Here is a 23,440-nt window from a genome sequence, read left to right on the forward strand (position 1 = left end):
TAGTGTCGGTGTGTGTCCCGTGTCAAGCAATTTACAAGTCAAAGCCATGCCATGTCAAGACCCGTTTCTGACAGCCCGTGAGGCCGTCTACTCCTCCTCCTCCTTTCAATGCTAGTTCCAAGATTTCATCACCATTGCCTTAATTAATACCAAGAACAACGGGGCTGACAGGGCCCCGTGCCTGATCCTGAGACTCAATTTGACTTGACGCGTGTCGCTATGCGGCATGGACTCTGTTCCTTCCCGTTATAACTTGACTTGAGAGAGGATTTTCCCGTTTATTGGACTATTTCTTAGATATACTTTGCCAGAGCCTGACTGAAATCAGCGGAGCAATCCCTTTGCCATTGTTGGTTCACCTTGACCAGCTCGAGCGCTTTCTGCAGTGGCTCCTCGAACTGCTTCAGGTCCTTCAATTGCTCCCTGAGTCTCTCCGAATCTTCTGGCTTGTGTAGACTTCCAGCCAGGGTCTGCAGCAGGCTCGTCAGCTGGCGTTTCTTGAACTTTTCGCTGCGAAAAAGTCATCAATTATTCGTTGGGAGTGGGAATTACTTTTGGGTCAACTTACTTGAGTCTCTTGGCATGGGAGAGGATGTGGTCGGCAGCCTCGACTACCAAATGCTCACGTGTCAGTGTGGTCTGCACCGCCAGCAAGTAGCAATCGCTGGTTTCCTTCTTCTCCGACTCGAGAGTGTAGTCCAGGAACTGCCTCAGCAGACTGATGTTGCGGCTGCAGCCGAGAGCCGAGGCCCACATACCCTGCTGTGAGGCGTGCGACGAGTTCCTGAAGAGCTGCCACACATGCTGGAACTCCACTTCGCCGCCCTGCTCGATGGTGGTGCAGTAGGCCACCTCCTGGAGGTCGGCGGGTAGCTCCAGGGTATTCAAGTGCCGCATAATGAGCAGCTTTGCCTGTTCGTTGCAGTCGTCCACGCGGTAGCGACAGGCCTGCGTGTAGGTCAACCGCGTTAGCGACATGTTCCTGGCGGTTGAGGACATGCTCGTGAGGGCGCCCAGCTTGGGCAGGCGTCTGTACAGCACAGTGAGGAGCTTTGCCATGTAAACCTAGATAATGAAGTTGGTGATGTAAAAGTGTCTTTTAGGGAATCATCACAGCACCCACCTTGAACTCTTTTGCCTGTTGCCCACTCAGCAGCATCCCAATGCGATTCAAGAGGCCCAAACTCCTGTCCCAGGGCAGGAAGTGCTCCTCCCGCTGCAGATACTCAAAGAGATCGAAGGCCCAGTCGTAGCTGCGAAGTTGTGCCCCACCCAAGGCCATCAGATCATCCATTAGCTGGACTCTGTTGAGCACGTGAATGCCCCCAAAGTTGGGATCATTCCTCAGGCTGTTGATGATCATCCGCCAGTTTTGCTCGTCATAATTCACCCGATAAAAGGCGCTGACCTGCGGATTCAGAATGAGCCACTCATCGCGAGAGGCTGCCCTGGGCAGTTCCACTGTCTGTCTGGGACACTCTAGCCAAAACTGGGGACGGGTTTGCTCAAAGTCGGGCTGCCTCTGGGAGACAAAACTCAGCGGCACCCACCAGCAGTGGTCGGCAGTGGCGGCGGCTTCCCTCAGGCCCTTCTCCAGGTAAAATCTCGTTTGATTGAGGCTCACCCTGCCCGTTTCGTAGTCTCGAACAGCGGTGACCAGTGGATAGCCACCCTGCAGGGTCCACGTGTCCATGGCTGGAGCAAGCTGGAAGTCAGCGGGCAGCACCTTCAGCTCCACGGCGGCCTGCTGCATGGACTGCCACAGATCCGCCTGCGCCACATTCCCAAAGGAGTGCTGAGCGAGATAGGAGCGAATGGCCAGGAAGAAGGCCTCCTCGCCGAGCAGCTTGTGCAGCATTCGCACCATCAGCGCTCCCTTCTCATAGACGTACTCGGAGAACTGCCCGAGGATCTGTGCAGGATCCTTCACCTCCCTGGAAATCGCTCGCACCGAGCCGGCCGAATCCTGGCGAAAGAAGCGCGCCAAATCCATGCCTACAAATCGCTCGCCCCGACCCCAAGCGGGCTGCAGGGCATCCAGTGCCAGGTAGGCAAAATACGTGGACGGACCCTCCTTCAGCCAGAGGTCGTTCCACCATTTCATGGTCACAATGTTGCCGAACCACTGGTGGGCGTACTCGTGGGCCAGTGTCCTGGCCTTGCTGTCCTCTGCCTCCTGCAGATCCACGCCCGGAATGTGCACGAATTTGTCCTCCTTGAAGGTGACCAAACCCCAGTTCTCCATGGCCGAGAACCTGTGCGTGGGCGCCGCAAACTGATCGATCTTGCGCAGCGGAAAGTCCAACTGGAAGAGATCCTCAAAGTAGCCGAGCACCTTGGGGGCCATTTCGATGGACACGTTGCCCTGATCCACCGCCTTGGGCTGCAGCCAGTTGCGGAAGATCACCCCGTGCTTGGTGTCGCTCGGCACGGTGGCCGCGTTGGTCAGATCGTGGACCGCAAAGGCCACCAGGTAGGTGGATGTCCGCAGGAGTTGTTCGTGCTCGCACCACACATAGTTGTGGAGGCTTTCGCTGCAACGATTGCAGCGATAAAGAGAGAGAACTGAGAGTTGATTGTGTACCTACTGCTTGTGGCAGCTGCGAGTGGGCATATTGCTGAGACCCGTGTAGCTTTTGTGGTAGCCGAGGGTCACGTTGAAGGTGGCCTTCCACGAGGGTTCATCGAAGCAGGGGAATGCCTGGCGGGCGAACGTAGGCGAGAACTGTGTGACTGCCATGTAACTAGCGAGAGGAAAGGGATAAAGGGGAGTCTGTCCAGGAGCCACAGGATACTCACTGTTTCTCTTGGGTCGCTGCATCCGTGTAGGAGCTGTTGTAGTAGCCCGATTCTGTTGCATTCAGCAATGACTCAAAGTGCAGCGTCAGCTGATAGATCTCACCCAACTCCAGCTCCCTGCGCAGATGCAGGATGTAGTAGTCGTAGAGCTCATTCAGCTCGATCTGAATCTCCTCTGTGGCCGTGATTGCATTACCAGTTAGGGAAATGCGAGACTCATTTATCCGTAGGTTCCGCGCATGCAATGTGATGTTCCGGGTTGATTGCAGCACACGCAGATCGATGCTCACCGCACCCTCGAAGCGCAGATCGGTGGCATTCAGATGGGTGAGGATGCGCAGATCATAGTGCAGTGGTTCCAGCGAGGTGGGCAGTCGATAGTGATCGTAGACAGCCAGACTGGCAGAAGGCAGCAGCAGCAGCAGCAACCAACTGAGGCAGCAAATGCCAGTAGATCCCAGCATGCTGTGGCTATGAAACAGAGCAAAAACACAACTCTACCCATTACAATTTCGATTCAATGTACTGCCAAACATGCTTCTAAATATTCTGCGGTCTCCCAACAAAATTATTCGTGCCGGTATGCAGCTGCCACATGGCAGCTGCCCCCCCTCTGCCCCACCGTGCTGCCGACAGCTCAGTCTCGAACCCACGCAAATGGTGAGCCAGCTGAGGAGCCAGCTTAAGGAGACGCGGATCTACCTGCAGGAGCGGTACTTCATGTGGAAGCTGCGCTACCTGCTGGGGCCGGACTTCAGCAAGGAGGAGTTCCTGGAGGGAACGTGTCAGGCCACCGCCGCGATGCTGGAGGCAGTGCGTCGCGTCGACTGGCGGAGCATTCGAAACTTTTGCACGGAGGAGTTCGCCCTGGCCATGTACAGCATTGCCCAGCGGGAGAGTGATGAGGTTACAGGCCGGCGACGTAGAAGTATCACAGCCCGTGACATTCAAGAGGAGCAAGGGCCTCAATGGTCAGAGTTTTGTGTACGTGGATCTGGGGATTGTGGGAATGCGCTTGGTGCGCGTCAAGCCGGATGAGCTGATGGAGATTTCGGGCATGCCGCTGACGGTGCCGTCCCACCAGCAGATTCTCTTGGGCACCTACAAAATCGCATTCCGCAAGGAGCTGTCCGGCCCAGACGGTAGCTGCCCCAAAGATGAGGCGTGGCTCTTCAACGCCTTCAAGCTGCGCGACATGTCACTGATGGGCTTCTGCCCCCAAAGTGGCGAATGCTGGTTCATTCGGGCCGTCAAACCGTATTAGACATTCGATTTGTGTCTCGGGTGTTACCGGTTTTCTTTTTGTTCTCGTTTTTGTTAAGCAAAACTGCAGTCACGTGCCGGTTCAACGATCGCCCGAACTGTCGACAACAACTTGGAAATAATCAACGTTAGCCGCTCGAAATTGTACCTGCAATCACGTAGGTTCTTAACTCTCAACTGAACTGAAACTGAGAGCTGACAGTGCTCAGTTCTGCGCTCTTCAATGATCACAAACGAACTAAACGCATTCCGGGGCAACGCGCTTCATTTATGGCATTCCGTGCGCAGCCAAAGAATATTTGTCTCAGGCGTAATCGGTAAACAGAAATGTTTCAAATTGTTGTACATTTCTACGTTACATTGTAAAGTGTAAAGAGAGTATACCAAAACCTTCCAAGATATGCAAGAGTCCGCCAATCCATATGATTAATGGCTGTACGATAGGGGAAATGTAAAGCAAAGTTTTCCTACCGAATACAAGCTGAAGTCAAACTTGCCTGCAAGTTTCAGTCTTTAATTGTCTAAAAGACTCAGCGAGCTAAACGAAATAAAGAATTTTAATTAAGGCTCTCTTTTGGTGTGACTTTTTGTCAAATTTGTCAAGCTCTCTCTCTCTCTCTCTTTCTCTTACTCTTACTCTTTACTATTGCCTTCAGCAAACGCACTCACGCACATTAACAATCCAGATTCTGTTGCACTTTGGTAAAGTAAAGCTCCCCCCTGCCTGGAATGGGTGGAATCACGGCATGTCGCTTTCGAATGGAACATAAAAAATTGAGGGCTTAATTAAAAAGCAAAAATGTGCTGCGATTTTCCGCTTTTTTAACGCCAACAGCAGCAGAAACTTCGCTACCTCCCAAAAAAAAAAGCAAAAGAAACCCTTGTTGATGGCCAGGGACGTGGCACACACACATACACACATACACACACACACACAGAAGCGTGCATGGGGGCACAAAAAGTGAAGAGAAACTACTTGGTGGCGACTTTTTGCGCACTCCTTGGCAGCCACTCCACTCCACTGCCCGCCACTGCCCGCCACTGCCATGCGAAATGGCGCTGCTGGTCGGTCGCTGGTCTCATGTGTCTTTTTATTTCATCTCTCTCCTTTGTTTCTCCGCTTTCCTTGTGCACAAATTAAGGTTTTTCCCATCAGGTTTAGCTCTCCTACTCTCCTTTTGTGCACCTCCCGGGGACCATGACTTTTGTTGTTAATTAAAGTTAGGCTAAAAACGGGCAGGACCTCTCGTTCTCTCTCTCTCTCTCTCGTGTGCTCATTAAAATTGAAATGTGACTGCAGTCAACAAATTGTGTTGTCCCACAGCATCCCCTGCCACCAGATGCAGAAAGTAGAACGGGGTTTTCCATGTGATTTTCTTTGAATCAATGCAGTTGCAGCTTTTCAATTCGATATTTGTTAGGTATAAACTCGAGTTCTTTTTTTTTGACAAGAAGTTTGCCGCAAAATGGAATTTGTATGCAGTTTGCCCTGGCCCAAACATTTCTTTCCAACTTCAATCAGTGTGGCAGTTTATGCAATTTCCGAACAATTTCAAATTTGAATTTGTAAAACAAACTAAAACTCTTTTTGCTGCCAATGTCATTTGTTGTCCTGCACAACAGGATCTGTTCGCTCGCCCCGAATCGGGGGCAATTGCAGTGTGCTTTAAAGTGCAACATGGCAGGCCACATAAATAAATGTTTGCACATTTACTTTACCGCCCGTTGGTGTTGCCCCCTGCAAGAGCTCGTGCCCATCGTCTTCGGAGGCAACCTCCTCGATGTTCCGAGTGTTTACGGTATACGCTTCGGTTCCGGCTCCCAGCACGTCCATAACTCAACTCTGGCGTGGGAGGTGCTACTGCTGTTTGCCCAGACGCTTTATTTACTTGCAATTTGAAACGGACTCCACTGCACAATCCCCACACAAATCCCGAATCCCGAGCAACTTCTTCGCTCTGATTCTGCAGTGTTCCGGCCGTGATTTCCGTCTCTGGAGAGACATTGCCATAACTTTGTATATTTTAATGGCAATGCAATTGGGTAAACTTTGGCAGCACAACAGTTCGATGAACTGCACACATCACCGGGGATGGAGAACACTTAGTGCACAGCATTGAGTGGCCCAAACAAGGGCAACAGACAAGAAAATTCTTAGTCAAATCCAATACTGAATCTCACCGCTGCTCGCATTAGCCTCTCTCGGCAGATCTTTTTCATTTAGCGCTAACAAAATGCATTGAAATAATCAATGCGATGCGACTGACAGACCGCTGTGTGTAGACGATACATTTGGCATCGCTGACGAGCAGCCGCAGTCGCAGCTGGAGAGGATTATGCCATGACAATGGACAAAGTACGGCAGCGGCTCCATTCTCTCCATTTTCGGGGCAGTTAGCAAAATGTCACGTAGCAAATGCGACAGCGTGGTCAACATAATGAATGGGGGCCTGCCACCCATAGCGATGAGTGCAGCAGCAGCCGGAGAGGCACAGAGAGCAGGTGCATGGGTCGAAGCCGTGGCCATGCCCATGCCCATGCCCGTGCCCGTGCCAGCACATGCAACCGGGGAGTTCATGTCTGGCGTCCATTGATTGCTTTGGCGGGGACTATTGCAATAACCTTTCTTCATGTCCGGGTTCAGCCCAAACTGGCGCTGTGCTCGACCAAATGTCACGACATCTCTGCACGGTCTCTGCTCGGTCTGGCCCGGCCGGCAATGCCAGTGGGCACAAAGGAACACAGGGAGACAGTAGTTGCCTCCAAAAAATGTGTCGATGCACGTGACATTTTCAGTTGCAATTTGCAATTTGATTTTGTTCCCCAAAACGGACTGCAATGCTGCCACCCCCCAGCAGCGGCGGCAGTGCTTGAAGCCAAGTTTCAGTTTGCTGGCTGCATAAGTTCAAGGATCAAATTGATTCCCTCGGCTGGCAGAAGGTGCTGCCGCCGGAGACCGAGTGTGGCCAGGCGAGGCGTCTTTACATTGTTACACTTGACCAATTCGGATTGCAATTACACACCTGACTGTCTCCTTCCCCCCTGCTCCTCATCCATTCCTATCCGAACCTGACTTTGACAGTGTCTCGGTGTAGCTGGATGCCCCAACGTTTTGTGTTGGCCTTTCGTCGTTTTCCAATTTTGTCCGTGTGTTCCTCACACTCGGGATTATTAGAGGGTGGTACTCTGGCTTTTGGCCACTTTGCAAAGGGAGTTGTGTGGCCGAATTTGGCTGGGAATATTTATTAGTATCTTTTCCATCTTCATTAACATCTGTGCTTTGGCTTGGACCTACATATATCTTACCTACTTATCCACTTATCCCCCATCCTGTAGCTGTTCCTCTTAATTAGCTCATTTGATGGACCACCACTAGAGTGTTAAATGCTGTCCGAGTGTCAATCCGGCACTTCACTTGGCTAAGCTGGCTTCCTTCAACCAGTCAATAGATCCCTTCAAGCAGCCTTAGATAAGCTTGTCTGAACAATTAGCCATTGAGTAAAAGTATTCAAGATGCCTGCTGATTTGTGAGTGCCTGATTGGGGGATTAGCCTTTATTAGCTGTCTAAATCCTCTTCCTGCACAGTCTGTCGCTGCTCAACAGCCGCGATTCGTCGCTGATCTCCTCAAACAATCCCATCATCAATGATCTGGTAAAGCCCATGAGCCTGGAGCTGAGCACCGCCGTGAAGTTGATCGCAAAGACACGACGCCAGCGCATGGAGGAGCTGTTCGCCCAGGAGCGCGAGTGGGAGAAGGAGGAACTGTCGCGCCTCGGGCTGAGCCGCATCGATGACTCCTACAAATGCTGCACACCCGATGGATTGCGCAAGGTCAAGCTATAGGCCAGCTATTTCTGCTCTTCCAAATTCCAAAATTTGTTCGTCTGATCTTGCTGCAGAATGAAATTTATTTTATTCGTCATACATGGATTCCCCTCCCGTAAGCCTTCCGCTTTTGTTTCACTTTCTCAGTTTTTGCTGCGGTCAACTGTCGGCCGTATAATAAATTGATTTCGTCGGCTTTGTTTGCGGCCATTAATCTATCTATGGTGGAGGCAGCGCCACGACCACGCCCCCCCAGCTCGGATTTGTTGTTCATTGTTTAATGAATGGCAGGCAAATTTCGCCGCTTTTGTGTCTGCCTCTGTGTCCTGTCCTGTGTCCGCTGTGTCTGTGGTCGGGTAAAAACCCTTTAGAACGGTGGAGATTTGTGAATGGTTTTTTTGCGCAGTTGCCTCAGTTATTTGTCTCTTGTTTTTCCCGGCATCCTCGTTCCGTTGGACAAAACACAACTGATAATCAGGAGCCTACAAGGCCTAGGCTCAATAAAAGAGCTCCTTGCCCGAATTAATTGAAAGCCAAAAGCGAGAGAACTTTTGGTCCTCCAGTCCTCTGGTCCTCTGGTCCTCCAGTCTTTTGGTCCTCTGCTCCATCATCATTTGTCATTGTCAGCCAACGGAGTGTGATGGCCCGCTCCATTTTGCATTGGGCCGCCCGCCTCTAAGTAGATGAGATAAGGACCGAGAACGGTGCCCGATTCTGATTTGGATTCTGTGCCGATTTCCGCTCTCATCTCTCGCCTCCATCTCCATCTCGCGCTGAGTGCACTCGGCTGCACTTCCCGTTTGACTTTTGAGCGCGATTCGACGCGACCATCCTCCTCCAGCCCTTCCCTCTCCTTCGTTTCTGTGTGCATTCAGCGATGCGCTAATCAAATTATAAATCGCACCCATTGGAAAGTCGTTCGGTGCAGTTCCCAACATTGTCATCATCAGCCGAGAGAATCATAATTCTCACAAAAGAAGCAGCGAGACCCTGTCCAGCCCTCTGGTCCTGCCTTCCATGTCTATGCTTTTTTTGTTCCCTATTTCCCTCCTCCCCATTTGAGTTGCTGTGGGGCTGCTCTAATGGATGTCAGTGTAGGGCTGCAACTGGGTCGCTGCAGGTCCATTTGCCCCTTTGCTTTTTGCCAAATTTTTTTGTCGTCGGCTCCGGCGAGGGTTGTGCCGTTCAGGTGTTGGCCCGGAACATGCCACATGGGGCGCATTAAACAATGCCATTTCTTTAATTAACAATTTGCATTTGCCGTTTTTCGCTCCTCCCCTGCCCCTGATATACATACGAGTAGTACGAGATTGTTTTGTATTCTCTTCTGTTTGCCCTCGGTCGGCCTTTTGTTTCGCTTAATTGCTGTTTACTTTGGGCAACTATTTCATGCTCACATGCCGAAACTAGAGCTGCATTTACTGCGGGAGAGGAATGATAGGCATTTGCAGATCTTTTGGGCTGGGAAACGTAATCAGCTCTGCTTTAAGCTCTGCCTCACGCCCAAGTGGGCTATTTCATTGGATTCCTTCCCAGCTACGGGCTGCTCCTTTGCTAATGAATCAAAATCCTATCCAATCATGCAAACTGCATGGAAATCTGTTTGCGGTGGTTCTTCCACTTGGCAGCCACTGGTTGGCTGGCTGGCTTCCTTCCTTCCTTCGGACCTGAGATAGTAATTTATTTCTTAAAAAGTGAAATCCATTAACACGAGTTTTCCCATCTTTCCCTCTATCTCACTCGCCTCCGTTCTGCTCCCACTTGGAAAGAGAGAAATTGCAATCACCTTTGTAATTGTGCTCTGCTGCTTTTCAGCTTTATCGCAATGGCAATGCCCAACAGCTTTGCTTTGTGCACTAAAAGTATTAAATTTCCTCAAATATTCCGGGCATACATACATACATAAGCCAGAACGCAACAACAGCGCCACCAACCTTTTGTGGGGATTCCCCTTTATGGCTTTCGTTTGGTCGCCTTCGTCGTCGTCGTAGTCGTCCTGCAGTAAGTCACAACTAAATGCTTTCCATTCCTTTTGCTGCCATTTTCTGGCTTTATCGTGGCCAGCGCTTAACTTTAAAAATAGTTCTGTATTGTTGCTATTCGCTTTGTTAATGCTTTTGGAAAATGAAATCGCACGAGTGCGCCCAAGAATCCATTTAGTGCTGTAAAGAGAATGTTAGCTACAGGAATGTGGGATAACAGGCCACGCAAAATGGAACGGATCCCGCAAATGTACTCATACATACATATGTAAGTTGAAGATATAACATACATATATAATATATAATGCGTACACATGAGCATACATACATACATATATTGTATATTTATGTATATCGATCGAGATCACAAAGCCTCTCTCTCCAGACTCATTCTTGTAGCGCAAAACTGAGCAGTGCGCTCTTTCGGTGGCATAAACATAAATTCGCTTCTCTGCTTTTATTTTCCTCGTTTTATAACATAAACATTTGCGACGGATGCCAATAAACTTGAGTAAGCTAGAGCCACAATAATCTGCTGAATTTCATTTAATTTATCTCCTTTCAAAGCGGTTACACGATGCGCCTCAAACTTTTTATGGTGTTTGCCACCATTCTATTGATCCCCTCCGCCCGCGGCGTAATTAACGAGGCCATGGAGGTTATAGAGATGATCAGAGTTGTGAACAGCGCGATATTGAAGACCTGGGATGTGGTAGAGTCCCTGCCGGCTAACGGCATCCATGACAAGCAGCAACAACTGATGAACCGCATCGAGGAGGTGGACGACCACATCCGTAGTTTGGAGCAAATGGAATCCCTTCGCGCTGCCCTGACCATCGAAACCCTGATTCGGGAGTTTCACCAGCAGTCTGCACTGCTGCACAAGCTGAACGTGGTCAAAGACCTAACCACAATCGTGAAAACCCGCTACACACAGTTGAGTGACTATGTCCAGCACAAGGGATGCTCTGGAGGCCGGCACGCTGCTGAAATTCGCCGAATGGAACGTGGACCCGGGCACCAGTTCATTGGCTTTCCAGCTGGACCTCCTGCATGTGAGTCTGTTTGGGGATGAGGAGCAGGCGGACAATAACAGCGACTCATCCAACACACTGCTGTCCCAACTGACGATCAACTACGAGGAGTCACCGGACCAGATGTGCGTGGCCAAACACTCGGCCCAGCAGTTCGCTTTTCAGCTCTTCACAAAGGCAGCGCTCACCGAACTCAAGGCGTACAGCATTATGGAGTTCTCCTGGATGACCCAAAGGGACCTCGGGCAAGGCAACTTCACACAGGAGATAGCTCTGATGCGCCAAAACTACCAACGGCGCATGAACGCCTCCGTGAGGGTTCTTAGTCAGGTGATGGCTGGCAGCGGACGTGTCTACTGGCGCTGTGATCCCGGCAAGAAAAAAGCACGTGTCCGGGGAGACCTACGATCGGGTTACGCGACTCCTCCAGGGCTACGTGGAGAACGAGGCCAACTTGGGCGAGGACCAGTCATGCTGGGGCACCTGTGGCGACTATCAGGAGACTCGCTCCAATGGCTGCTACAAGGGTGATGAGCAGCTCTGCGGCAAGCTGCCGAAGTGCAACGGAAAACTCTACAACTGCGGCGGCATGGACTCGGAGCTTCAGGTCTGCCCGTCCGGGGGGAACTCCTCGCGACGCTACGATTACATTCAGCCCGATGGCCCGATTCTCGGCCGGAAGAGCTCCAGCGGAAAGTGCGAGACGGCCACTGAAACGGCCTCTTCCTCGTCTCACTATCTCTTCTGGCGCTGCTCAAACTGCTTCTGCCTGTGCGACGAGCCGGGACCGCTCTCTGATCGCTTCTTTAACCTGCGCGACTCGCTGTCGGACTTCATGGCGAACAAGGTGGTAACAGGTGTGCGCTTCGTGAAGATTAATCGCGTCTTCCACTTGCAGCTGCAGCAGGGCGAGCTCATGCCCCGCGGGCCATCAACGTGTCCTCGCTGGAGTGGCTGGCAGTGGACGCGTACCACCTGACCGATGTGGATGTGCGCAACGACTACGACTATCACACTCTTACCATCGACAGCCGCGCCATGGACCTGGACGAGATAACTTCCGGCTCGAATCTGTCTCTTGTGGTGACCGGTGCCCGCTTCCGTGTCTGGGGCAAGCACCTCAACCTGGAGGTTCGGTTCAGCTATTTCGACTTGCCCACCGGACGCCTGGTGGAGCCGAAGCGCAACAGCGTCTGGCTGGACAACAGCAACACGGAGACAACCGGCGAGAAGCCACGACAAGCGCTTGACCTCACGGAGCCTGACGTATCCACTGCCTCGGAGCAGACCTCGATGCCACTGTCCACATCGAATCAATTTATGAAGTTCACCAGCTCCAGCAAGATGAAGGACGCAGCCCAGAGCACTGTACCATTCATTGATATGCAGGAGGTTGTGCCACATCCAGCAGTGCCCCTGGCCGGCCTGGGCATCTATCACAAGGGTCGTCCTGGTTTCGGTGGCTTCTTTGCCCCCAAGGTGGTTACCTATGACTACTCCCAGTATCTCAAGGAACTTCAAAACTAAGTGAAAGCCAATTAAAATTTGTATCCATATCTATGTAGTCATTCTTTTCTAGGTATGCCAAAAGTGAACAAATATATATTATCACATGTTCATAAATTCTTAACTTTCGCGAAAAATTTCAAATTGCGACAGCTAACAGTGCCGTACAGCGCATTAACAGACCTGCCGCTGTTAAGCAGAAATACCCTAACGCGTATTAAAATCCAGATCTGCTTTTGACTTGACATTGAAGTTTTTAAACTTTCAACCGGAGGGGACGCCAGTGTAACGACAAACACCACCACATGTTATTGGGCCTACTTCGTCGAGGTTTTTCGCGACCACATTTCAATCAGCATCATCTGAACGGGCAGCAGCTTTTCTTGGGTGCAGCTATACTCTGTGGACAGACAAGGAACATGGCCGACGAGATTTCATTGGACGAGGCCAAGAAGAAGGCCGCACGCACCGCCGTCGACGAGTGGGTGACAGAGGGCACCAAGATCCTGGGGATTGGCAGTGGCTCGACGGTGGTGTTCGCTGTGCAGCGCATTGCGGAGCGTGTGTGGAAGGAGGGCGATTCAGGGCATTCAGATCCAGGGATTGATTTGAACATCGAAAAACGCCGATCTTTTCAGATGAAACCCAATTTCCCCACCCAGTTGGCGAGCTTTCTTGAGTATTTAGGATCATTATCTTGTTGAAAGCTCCTTTTCAAAGGTTTTTTTCAACTGGAATATGAATGTAATGTATGAAAAAGCATGCTGGCCCACACAATTTTGTAAAATGCTCCAACTAGGAGGCTAGGAAGTACCACTTCATGTGGACTGGAGCTCATAAGGATCAGCCCAACATGCCCAATACCGTTTTTTTCAAGAATTTGAACACTAATCTGATGTCTGTGAACGCCAAACTTATTCTTTTTGTTATTTCTGACCATATTATTCAACTTTACACTCATCAGTCAAAAGTATTTTTTTGTCACTACGACACAGCTCAGCCACATGCGTTCTTGCGAACTTTAGCTGTATACCCCTATACTCTCAGAGACAAACGCGTAGCTTTCTGGGACTTCTTGCAATTAAATAATATGAAGTCATTCGTCAACGAGCTGTCATAACACTTACAGTGTGATATAAAATTGTTTTCATAATTTTTGAGGATATTGAAGACCTTGACCTTGCCTTCGACCATCTTCGACCATCTACTAAAAGACAATTTTTTTTTCGCATAAAAATCATTTTTCAAGGTGCTTTTTTTAGTTTCAACTATTAAATATAACAGTAAAAGCACATTCAAATTAGTTTTGAATTCCATTATACCTCCTGATTTTAGTTTTTAGTCTAATTCTAAAGTCTCCCATATTGGACCGTTCAATGATTACTTCTACGCTCCAAAAACAAAAGTAGCGCTATATTCAAACATTTCTTTCATCAAAATATTCAATATATAAACTAAGCTTACTGATGGTAACTCTTTTGAATTGATTTAATTTGTTTTTTAACTTTTTTTTAATACTTGCACCCAGCACTACTATTTTATTGAACAGCAGTTTTCATGGGTATTTTTATAAATTCATGTAAAACAAGAAGATGGAATACAAATGGAATAAGATTTCATCGGGTTTATAATGCTTACGTTCCAATCTTTTCAAAAAGGTATAAATTGTTTAATTTGAAAGACTGGAAGGGTCTCAAAAATAGTTGTGAAAGTGATGGGGTGCGGCACTACTATTTCATTGAACACAACTGTACATAAGCCAGAACGCAACAACAGCGCCACCAACCTTTTGTGGGGATTCCCCTTTATGGCTTTCGTTTGGTCGCCTTCGTCGTCGTCGTAGTCGTCCTGCAGTAAGTCACAACTAAATGCTTTCCATTCCTTTTGCTGCCATTTTCTGGCTTTATCGTGGCCAGCGCTTAACTTTAAAAATAGTTCTGTATTGTTGCTATTCGCTTTGTTAATGCTTTTGGAAAATGAAATCGCACGAGTGCGCCCAAGAATCCATTTAGTGCTGTAAAGAGAATGTTAGCTACAGGAATGTGGGATAACAGGCCACGCAAAATGGAACGGATCCCGCAAATGTACTCATACATACATATGTAAGTTGAAGATATAACATACATATGTATATAATATATAATGCGTACACATGAGCATACATACATACATATATTGTATATTTATATCGATCGAGATCACAAAGCCTCTCTCTCCAGACTCATTCTTGTAGCGCAAAACTGAGCAGTGCGCTCTTTCGGTGGCATAAACATAAATTCGCTTCTCTGCTTTTATTTTCCTCGTTTTATAACATAAACATTTGCGACGGATGCCAATAAACTTGAGTAAGCTAGAGCCACAATAATCTGCTGAATTTCATTTAATTTATCTCCTTTCAAAGCGGTTACACGATGCGCCTCAAAGTTTTATGGTGTTTGCCACCATTCTATTGATCCCCTCCGCCCGCGGCGTAATTAACGAGGCCATGGAGGTTATAGAGATGATCAGAGTTGTGACCAGCGCGATATTGAAGACCTGGGATGTGGTAGAGTCCCTGCCGGCTAACGGCATCCATGACAAGCAGCAACAACTGATGAACCGCATCGAGGAGGTGGATGACCACATCCGTAGTTTGGAGCAAATGGAATCCCTTCGCGCTGCCCTGACCATCGAAACCCTGATTCGGGAGTTTCACCAGCAGTCTGCACTGCTGCACAAGCTGAACGTGGTCAAAGACCTAACCACAATCGTGAAAACCCGCTACACACAGTTGAGTGACTATGTCCAGCACAAGGATGCTCTGGAGGCCGGCACGCTGCTGAAATTCGCCGAATGGAACGTGGACCCGGGCACCAGTTCATTGGCTTTCCAGCTGGACCTCCTGCATGTGAGTCTGTTTGGGGATGAGGAGCAGGCGGACAATAACAGCGACTCATCCAACACACTGCTGTCCCAACTGACGATCAACTACGAGGAGTCACCGGACCAGATGTGCGTGGCCAAACACTCGGCCCAGCAGTTCGCTTTTCAGCTCTTCACAAAGGCAGCGCTCACCGAACTCAAGGCGTACAGCATTATGGAGTTCTCCTGGATGACCCAAAGGGACCTCGGGCAAGGCAACTTCACACAGGAGATAGCTCTGATGCGCCAAAACTACCAACGGCGCATGAACGCCTCCGTGAGGGTTCTTAGTCAGGTGATGGCTGGCAGCGGACGTGTCTACTGGCGCTGTGATCCCGGCAAGAAAAAGCACGTGTCCGGGGAGACCTACGATCGGGTTACGCGACTCCTCCAGGGCTACGTGGAGAACGAGGCCAACTTGGGCGAGGACCAGTCATGCTGGGGCACCTGTGGCGACTATCAGGAGACTCGCTCCAATGGCTGCTACAAGGGTGATGAGCAGCTCTGCGGCAAGCTGCCGAAGTGCAACGGAAAACTCTACAACTGCGGCGGCATGGACTCGGAGCTTCAGGTCTGCCCGTCCGGGGGGAACTCCTCGCGACGCTACGATTACATTCAGCCCGATGGCCCGATTCTCGGCCGGAAGAGCTCCAGCGGAAAATGCGAGACGGCCACTGAAACGGCCTCTTCCTCGTCTCACTATCTCTTCTGGCGCTGCTCAAACTGCTTCTGCCTGTGCGACGAGCCGGGACCGCTCTCTGATCGCTTCTTTAACCTGCGCGACTCGCTGTCGGACTTCATGGCGAACAAGGTGGTAACAGGTGTGCGCTTCGTGAAGATTAATCGCGTCTTCCACTTGCAGCTGCAGCAGGGCGAGCTCATGCCCCGCGGGGCCATCAACGTGTCCTCGCTGGAGTGGCTGGCAGTGGACGCGTACCACCTGACCGATGTGGATGTGCGCAACGACTACGACTATCACACTCTTACCATCGACAGCCGCGCCATGGACCTGGACGAGATAACTTCCGGCTCGAATCTGTCTCTTGTGGTGACCGGTGCCCGCTTCCGTGTCTGGGGCAAGCACCTCAACCTGGAGGTTCGGTTCAGCTATTTCGACTTGCCCACCGGACGCCTGGTGGAGCCGAAGCGCAACAGCGTCTGGCTGGACAACAGCAACACGGAGACAACCGGCGAGAAGCCACGACAAGCGCTTGACCTCACGGAGCCTGACGTATCCACTGCCTCGGAGCAGACCTCGATGCCACTGTCCAAATCGAATCAATTTATGAAGTTCACCAGCTCCAGCAAGATGAAGGACGCAGCCCAGAGCACTGTACCATTCATTGATATGCAGGAGGTTGTGCCACATCCAGCTGTGCCTCTGGCCGGCCTGGGCATCTATCACAAGGGTCGCCCTGGTTTCGGTGGCTTCTTTGCCCCCAAGGTGGTTACCTATGACTACTCCCAGTATCTCAAGGAACTTCAAAACTAAGTGAAAGCCAATTAAAATTTGTATCCATATCTATGTACTCATTCTTTTCTAGGTATGCCAAAAGTGAACAAATATATATTAACACATGTTCATAAATTCTTAACTTTCGCGCAAAATTTCAAATTGCGACAGCTAACAGTGCCGTACAGCGCATTAACAGACCTGCCGCTGTTAAGCAGAAATACCCTAACGCGTATTAAAATCCAGATCTGCTTTTGACTTGACATTGAAGTTTTTAAACTTTCAACCGGAGGGGACGCCAGTGTAACGACAAACACCACCACATGTTATTGGGCCTACTTCGTCGAGGTTTTTCGCGACCACATTTCAATCAGCATCATCTGAACGGGCAGCAGCTTTTCTTGGGTGCAGCTATACTCTGTGGACAGACAAGGAACATGGCCGACGAGATTTCATTGGACGAGGCCAAGAAGAAGGCCGCACGCACCGCCGTCGACGAGTGGGTGACAGAGGGCACCAAGATCCTGGGGATTGGCAGTGGCTCGACGGTGGTGTTCGCTGTGCAGCGCATTGCGGAGCGTGTGTGGAAGGAAGGAGGGCGATTCAGGGCATTCAGATCCAGGGATTGATTTGAACATCGAAAAACGCCGATCTTTTCAGATGAAACCCAATTTCCCCACCCAGTTGGCGAGCTTTCTTGAGTATTTAGGATCATTATCTTGTTGAAAGCTCCTTTTCAAAGGTTTTTTTCAACTGGAATATGAATGTAATGTATGAAAAAAAAGCATGCTGGCCCACACAATTTTGTAAAATGCTCCAACTAGGAGGCTAGGAAGTACCACTTCATGTGGACTGGAGCTCATAAGGATCAGCCCAACATGCCCAATACCGTTTTTTTCAAGAATTTGAACACTAATCTGATGTCTGTGAACGCCAAACTTATTCTTTTTGTTATTTCTGACCATATTATTCAACTTTACACTCATCAGTCAAAAGTATTTTTTTGTCACTACGACACAGCTCAGCCACATGCGTTCTTGCGAACTTTAGCTGTATACCCCTATACTCTCAGAGACAAACGCGTAGCTTTCTGGGACTTCTTGCAATTAAATAATATGAAGTCATTCGTCAACGAGCTGTCATAACACTTACAGTGTGATATAAAATTGTTTTCATAATTTTTGAGGATATTGAAGACCTTGACCTTGCCTTCGACCATCTTCGACCATCTACTAAAAGACAATTTTTTCGCATAAAAAATCATTTTTCAAGGTGCTTTTTTTAGTTTCAACTATTAAATATAACAGTAAAAGCACATTCAAATTAGTTTTGAATTCCATTATACCTCCTGATTTTAGTTTTTAGTCTAATTCTAAAGTCTCCCATATTGGACCGTTCAATGATTACTTCTACGCTCCAAAAACAAAAGTAGCGCTATATTCAAACATTTCTTTCATCAAAATATTCAATATATAAACTAAGCTTACTGATGGTAACTCTTTTGAATTGATTTAATTTGTTTTTTAACTTTTTTTTAATACTTGCACCCAGCACTACTATTTTATTGAACAGCAGTTTTCATGGGTATTTTTATAAATTCATGTAAAACAAGAAGATGGAATACAAATGGAATAAGATTTCATCGGGTTTATAATGCTTACGTTCCAATCTTTTCAAAAAGGTATAAATTGTTTAATTTGAAAGACTGGAAGGGTCTCAAAAATAGTTGTGAAAGTGATGGGGTGCGGCACTACTATTTCATTGAACACAACTGTACATAAGCCAGAACGCAACAACAGCGCCACCAACCTTTTGTGGGGATTCCCCTTTATGGCTTTCGTTTGGTCGCCTTCGTCGTCGTCGTCCTGCAGTAAGTCACAACTAAATGCTTTCCATTCCTTTTGCTGCCATTTTCTGGCTTTATCGTGGCCAGCGCTTAACTTTAAAAATAGTTCTGTATTGTTGCTATTCGCTTTGTTAATGCTTTTGGAAAATGAAATCGCACGAGTGCGCCCAAGAATCCATTTAGTGCTGTAAAGAGAATGTTAGCTACAGGAATGTGGGATAACAGGCCACGCAAAATGGAACGGATCCCGCAAATGTACTCATACATACATATGTAAGTTGAAGATATAACATACATATATAATATATAATGCGTACACATGAGCATACATACATACATATATTGTATATTTATATCGATCGAGATCACAAAGCCTCTCTCTCCAGACTCATTCTTGTAGCGCAAAACTGAGCAGTGCGCTCTTTCGGTGGCATAAACATAAATTCGCTTCTCTGCTTTTATTTTCCTCGTTTTATAACATAAACATTTGCGACGGATGCCAATAAACTTGAGTAAGCTAGAGCCACAATAATCTGCTGAATTTCATTTAATTTATCTCCTTTCAAAGCGGTTACACGATGCGCCTCAAAGTTTTTATGGTGTTTGCCACCATTCTATTGATCCCCTCCGCCCGCGGCGTAATTAACGAGGCCATGGAGGTTATAGAGATGATCAGAGTTGTGACCAGCGCGATATTGAAGACCTGGGATGTGGTAGAGTCCCTGCCGGCTAACGGCATCCATGACAAGCAGCAACAACTGATGAACCGCATCGAGGAGGTGGATGACCACATCCGTAGTTTGGAGCAAATGGAATCCCTTCGCGCTGCCCTGACCATCGAAACCCTGATTCGGGAGTTTCACCAGCAGTCTGCACTGCTGCACAAGCTGAACGTGGTCAAAGACCTAACCACAATCGTGAAAACCCGCTACACACAGTTGAGTGACTATGTCCAGCACAAGGATGCTCTGGAGGCCGGCACGCTGCTGAAATTCGCCGAATGGAACGTGGACCCGGGCACCAGTTCATTGGCTTTCCAGCTGGACCTCCTGCATGTGAGTCTGTTTGGGGATGAGGAGCAGGCGGACAATAACAGCGACTCATCCAACACACTGCTGTCCCAACTGACGATCAACTACGAGGAGTCACCGGACCAGATGTGCGTGGCCAAACACTCGGCCCAGCAGTTCGCTTTTCAGCTCTTCACAAAGGCAGCGCTCACCGAACTCAAGGCGTACAGCATTATGGAGTTCTCCTGGATGACCCAAAGGGACCTCGGGCAAGGCAACTTCACACAGGAGATAGCTCTGATGCGCCAAAACTACCAACGGCGCATGAACGCCTCCGTGAGGGTTCTTAGTCAGGTGATGGCTGGCAGCGGACGTGTCTACTGGCGCTGTGATCCCGGCAAGAAAAAGCACGTGTCCGGGGAGACCTACGATCGGGTTACGCGACTCCTCCAGGGCTACGTGGAGAACGAGGCCAACTTGGGCGAGGACCAGTCATGCTGGGGCACCTGTGGCGACTATCAGGAGACTCGCTCAATGGCTGCTACAAGGGCGATGAGCAGCTCTGCGGCAAGCTGCCGAAGTGCAACGGAAAACTCTACAACTGCGGCGGCATGGACTCGGAGCTTCAGGTCTGCCCGTCCGGGGGGAACTCCTCGCGACGCTACGATTACATTCAGCCCGATGGCCCGATTCTCGGCCGGAAGAGCTCCAGCGGAAAGTGCGAGACGGCCACTGAAACGGCTCTTCCTCGTCTCACTATCTCTTCTGGCGCTGCTCAAACTGCTTCTGCCTGTGCGACGAGCCGGGACCGCTCTCTGATCGCTTCTTTAACCTGCGCGACTCGCTGTCGGACTTCATGGCGAACAAGGTGGTAACAGGTGTGCGCTTCGTGAAGATTAATCGCGTCTTCCACTTGCAGCTGCAGCAGGGCGAGCTCATGCGCCGCGGGGCCATCAACGTGTCCTCTCTGGAGTGGCTGGCAGTGGACGCGTACCACCTGACCGATGTGGATGTGCGCAACGACTACGACTATCACACTCTTACCATCGACAGCCGCGCCATGGACCTGGACGAGATAACTTCCGGCTCGAATCTGTCTCTTGTGGTGACCGGTGCCCGCTTCCGTGTCTGGGGCAAGCACCTCAACCTGGAGGTTCGGTTCAGCTATTTCGACTTGCCCACCGGACGCCTGGTGGAGCCGAAGCGCAACAGCGTCTGGCTGGACAACAGCAACACGGAGACAACCGGCGAGAAGCCACGACAAGCGCTTGACCTCACGGAGCCTGACGTATCCACTGCCTCGGAGCAGACCTCGATGCCACTGTCCAAATCGAATCAATTTATGAAGTTCACCAGCTCCAGCAAGATGAAGGACGCAGCCCAGAGCACTGTACCATTCATTGATATGCAGGAGGTTGTGCCACATCCAGCTGTGCCTCTGGCCGGCCTGGGCATCTATCACAAGGGTCGCCCTGGTTTCGGTGGCTTCTTTGCCCCAAGGTGGTTACCTATGACTACTCCCAGTATCTCAAGGAACTTCAAAACTAAGTGAAAGCCAATTAAAATTTGTATCCATATCTATGTACTCATTCTTTTCTAGGTATGCCAAAAGTGAACAAATATATATTAACACATGTTCATAAATTCTTAACTTTCGCGCAAAATTTCAAATTGCGACAGCTAACAGTGCCGTACAGCGCATTAACAGACCTGCCGCTGTTAAGCAGAAATACCCTAACGCGTATTAAAATCCAGATCTGCTTTTGACTTGACATTGAAGTTTTTAAACTTTCAACCGGAGGGGACGCCAGTGTAACGACAAACACCACCACATGTTATTGGGCCTACTTCGTCGAGGTTTTTCGCGACCACATTTCAATCAGCATCATCTGAACGGGCAGCAGCTTTTCTTGGGTGCAGCTATACTCTGTGGACAGACAAGGAACATGGCCGACGAGATTTCATTGGACGAGGCCAAGAAGAAGGCCGCACGCACCGCCGTCGACGAGTGGGTGACAGAGGGCACCAAGATCCTGGGGATTGGCAGTGGCTCGACGGTGGTGTTCGCTGTGCAGCGCATTGCGGAGCGTGTGTGGAAGGAGGGCGAGCTGACCGACCTGATCTGTGTGCCCTCGTCCTACCAGGCACAGCATCTCATACTGGACTACAATCTCAACTTGGGCTCGCTGGATCGTAATCCCAACATCGATGTGGCCATCGACGGAGCCGATGAGGTGGACGGCCACATGGTGTGCATCAAGGGCGGCGGTGGCTGCCTGCTGCAGGAGAAGGTAGTGGCGTCCTGTGCCAAAAAGTTCATTGTGGTGGCCGACTACACGAAGCAATCGACGCGCCTGGGCGAGCAGTGGTGCCGCGGTGTACCCATTGAAGTTGCGCCGATGGCCTATGTTCCCATCAAGCTGCAGATCGAGGCAATGTTTGGAGGCGAGGTGTCGCTGCGCATGGCCAAGGTGAAGGCTGGACCCATTATAACGGACAATGGCAACTTTCTGCTCGACTGGAAGTTCGTTGCCAAACGGGAATACAACTGGGATGAGGTGAATCGCGGCATCACCATGATCCCAGGCGTCCTGGAGACGGGCCTCTTCGTAAACATGGCCCACAAGTGCTATTTCGGCATGGCCGATGGCAATGTTAAGGCGCAGACCAAGTAAATCTCGCCCACTACTACTGTTCACAGGGATTAGATTAATATTAAGCAGAGTTGGCCATAAATAAAGCTATTTGCACCTTGCATTTATCTACACATGGATGTATACTTGTTTGTCTGTCTGGTTTCTACATAGGTACAAAAAATAAATAACCAAAGGAACTACGCTAGATTTTAGACCATTCCACACTCCACAATCTGCACACACATATATGTATGTATCCTATGTATATTCTAAAACGCCTTCTTGCTCCGCGCGGGCAGCAGCTGCTCCTTCATATAGTTGAAAAGGGAGAGCAGCCCCTGCTTCTTGTTGCGCGAGAAGTAATTGCTGACCACGTCCGGACTCCGCCGGCTCTGCTCATTCACCGTGGGCAGGACGCTGTCGTTGGCACTGAGCGAGACGAACAGTGCAAAGGGCACGATCCACATGCAAATGGTAAAGTAGGCAAGCACCTAAAACCGATATTAATAATGATTAGTGTTTCAATTCAAGCCAACGCCGAGACGGCACTCACCTGCGTGAAAGGCACATAAACGGTGGTAAAATACTGAAATGCTAGCAAGTGATTGACCACCAGCATGACTAGGGAGCCCAGGAAGGGCACCGACAGCAGCCGTATGAACGGGAAGCCACCCATTATCGATAGGTGGAAGCCCTGCGCCACGAAGCCGCACAGCAGCATGCTCCAGGGCAAGTCCTCAAACACCATCAGCATGATGTACACAAAGATGGTGAAGCTGATCATGAAAAGAATGCATCGCCGTGCCTGTGTCGTGTACTCTTCCGCTAGTTCCGCCAAGTAATAAAGTCCAGCCACTGGAAGAACATTGCAAACGTCAACATAAACGAACAATGGGCGTCACACCAGTTAGAGCAGCTCACCTATGGACAGGGTGAGGAACGTTATCTGTATGCCAAGGGATATCCATCCCAGTATGTACAGGAAACCCATTACATAAACAACACTATATAAATTGGTAAATAAATATAGTACCGATGGGACACCGCCAAAACAAAACAATAGGATTTGTTGATATTATATCGATTTGGATGACACAATACGATAGTATCGTTTAAAGGGACAGTTGACGGTCACTTTTCTATATATTTTGATGTCCAAATTCAGTGAAGGTATATTATTTCG

The 23,440-nt window shown here is 49.4% G+C and overlaps 8 protein-coding genes across 11 annotated transcripts; 6 read left to right on the forward strand and 2 right to left on the reverse strand.

The window, feature by feature from the left end:
• Nucleotides 1-258: 258 nt before the first annotated feature.
• LOC117891176 (aminopeptidase N) lies at nucleotides 259-4,278 on the reverse strand. The gene is made up of 6 exons (XM_034796500.1): nucleotides 4,211-4,278; nucleotides 2,800-3,270; nucleotides 2,589-2,744; nucleotides 1,124-2,534; nucleotides 569-1,065; nucleotides 259-510 (listed from the first exon to the last, which is right to left on the reverse strand). Exons 2-6 carry the CDS (start codon nucleotides 3,261-3,263, stop codon nucleotides 294-296), a joined length of 2,745 nt encoding a protein of 914 aa, XP_034652391.1. The 5' UTR covers nucleotides 3,264-3,270; nucleotides 4,211-4,278; the 3' UTR covers nucleotides 259-293.
• On the forward strand, nucleotides 3,457-4,063 carry LOC117889802. Its single transcript, XM_034794279.1, has 2 exons — nucleotides 3,457-3,705; nucleotides 3,776-4,063. Exons 1-2 carry the CDS (start codon nucleotides 3,457-3,459, stop codon nucleotides 4,061-4,063), a joined length of 537 nt encoding a protein of 178 aa, XP_034650170.1.
• A 3,264-nt stretch (nucleotides 4,279-7,542) lies between the features above and the next one.
• LOC117891177 lies at nucleotides 7,543-8,085 on the forward strand. Its single transcript, XM_034796501.1, has 2 exons — nucleotides 7,543-7,589; nucleotides 7,649-8,085. Exons 1-2 carry the CDS (start codon nucleotides 7,576-7,578, stop codon nucleotides 7,905-7,907), a joined length of 273 nt encoding a protein of 90 aa, XP_034652392.1. The 5' UTR covers nucleotides 7,543-7,575; the 3' UTR covers nucleotides 7,908-8,085.
• A 2,158-nt stretch (nucleotides 8,086-10,243) lies between these two features.
• LOC117892094 lies at nucleotides 10,244-11,884 on the forward strand. 2 transcript variants are annotated; one of them, XM_034798090.1, is made up of 2 exons: nucleotides 10,244-10,382; nucleotides 10,439-11,884. In XM_034798090.1, the coding sequence occupies exon 2, from the start codon at nucleotides 11,495-11,497 to the stop codon at nucleotides 11,882-11,884; it is 390 nt and encodes a 129-aa protein (XP_034653981.1). In that variant the 5' UTR covers nucleotides 10,244-10,382; nucleotides 10,439-11,494. The 2 variants fall into 2 exon arrangements, with proteins under 2 accessions (XP_034653981.1, XP_034653980.1); XM_034798089.1 differs by having other exon boundaries at nucleotides 10,439-11,489.
• LOC117892096 lies at nucleotides 11,825-12,450 on the forward strand. The gene has a single exon (XM_034798092.1). It carries the CDS (start codon nucleotides 11,944-11,946, stop codon nucleotides 12,430-12,432), a length of 489 nt encoding a protein of 162 aa, XP_034653983.1. The 5' UTR covers nucleotides 11,825-11,943; the 3' UTR covers nucleotides 12,433-12,450.
• A 161-nt stretch (nucleotides 12,451-12,611) lies between these two features.
• On the forward strand, nucleotides 12,612-22,394 carry LOC117892093 (ribose-5-phosphate isomerase). Of its 3 annotated transcripts, none has more exons than XM_034798087.1 (2): nucleotides 12,612-12,983; nucleotides 21,721-22,394. In XM_034798087.1, exons 1-2 carry the CDS (start codon nucleotides 12,717-12,719, stop codon nucleotides 22,294-22,296), a joined length of 843 nt encoding a protein of 280 aa, XP_034653978.1. In that variant the 5' UTR covers nucleotides 12,612-12,716; the 3' UTR covers nucleotides 22,297-22,394. The 3 variants fall into 3 exon arrangements, with proteins under 3 accessions (XP_034653978.1, XP_034653977.1, XP_034653976.1); XM_034798086.1 differs by lacking the exon at nucleotides 12,612-12,983 and adding an exon at nucleotides 16,984-17,355; XM_034798085.1 differs by lacking the exon at nucleotides 12,612-12,983 and having other exon boundaries at nucleotides 21,354-22,394.
• On the forward strand, nucleotides 18,957-20,573 carry LOC117892088. The gene is made up of 2 exons (XM_034798079.1): nucleotides 18,957-19,123; nucleotides 19,180-20,573. Exon 2 carries the CDS (start codon nucleotides 19,190-19,192, stop codon nucleotides 20,438-20,440), a length of 1,251 nt encoding a protein of 416 aa, XP_034653970.1. The 5' UTR covers nucleotides 18,957-19,123; nucleotides 19,180-19,189; the 3' UTR covers nucleotides 20,441-20,573.
• On the reverse strand, nucleotides 22,374-23,332 carry LOC117892095 (protein TEX261). Its single transcript, XM_034798091.1, has 3 exons — nucleotides 23,179-23,332; nucleotides 22,811-23,112; nucleotides 22,374-22,748 (listed from the first exon to the last, which is right to left on the reverse strand). Exons 1-3 carry the CDS (start codon nucleotides 23,246-23,248, stop codon nucleotides 22,527-22,529), a joined length of 594 nt encoding a protein of 197 aa, XP_034653982.1. The 5' UTR covers nucleotides 23,249-23,332; the 3' UTR covers nucleotides 22,374-22,526.
• Nucleotides 23,333-23,440: the final 108 nt, after the last annotated feature.

Source organism: Drosophila subobscura, chromosome E, assembly GCF_008121235.1.
Source record: "Drosophila subobscura isolate 14011-0131.10 chromosome E, UCBerk_Dsub_1.0, whole genome shotgun sequence".
Classification (NCBI taxonomy): domain Eukaryota; kingdom Metazoa; phylum Arthropoda; class Insecta; order Diptera; family Drosophilidae; genus Drosophila; species Drosophila subobscura.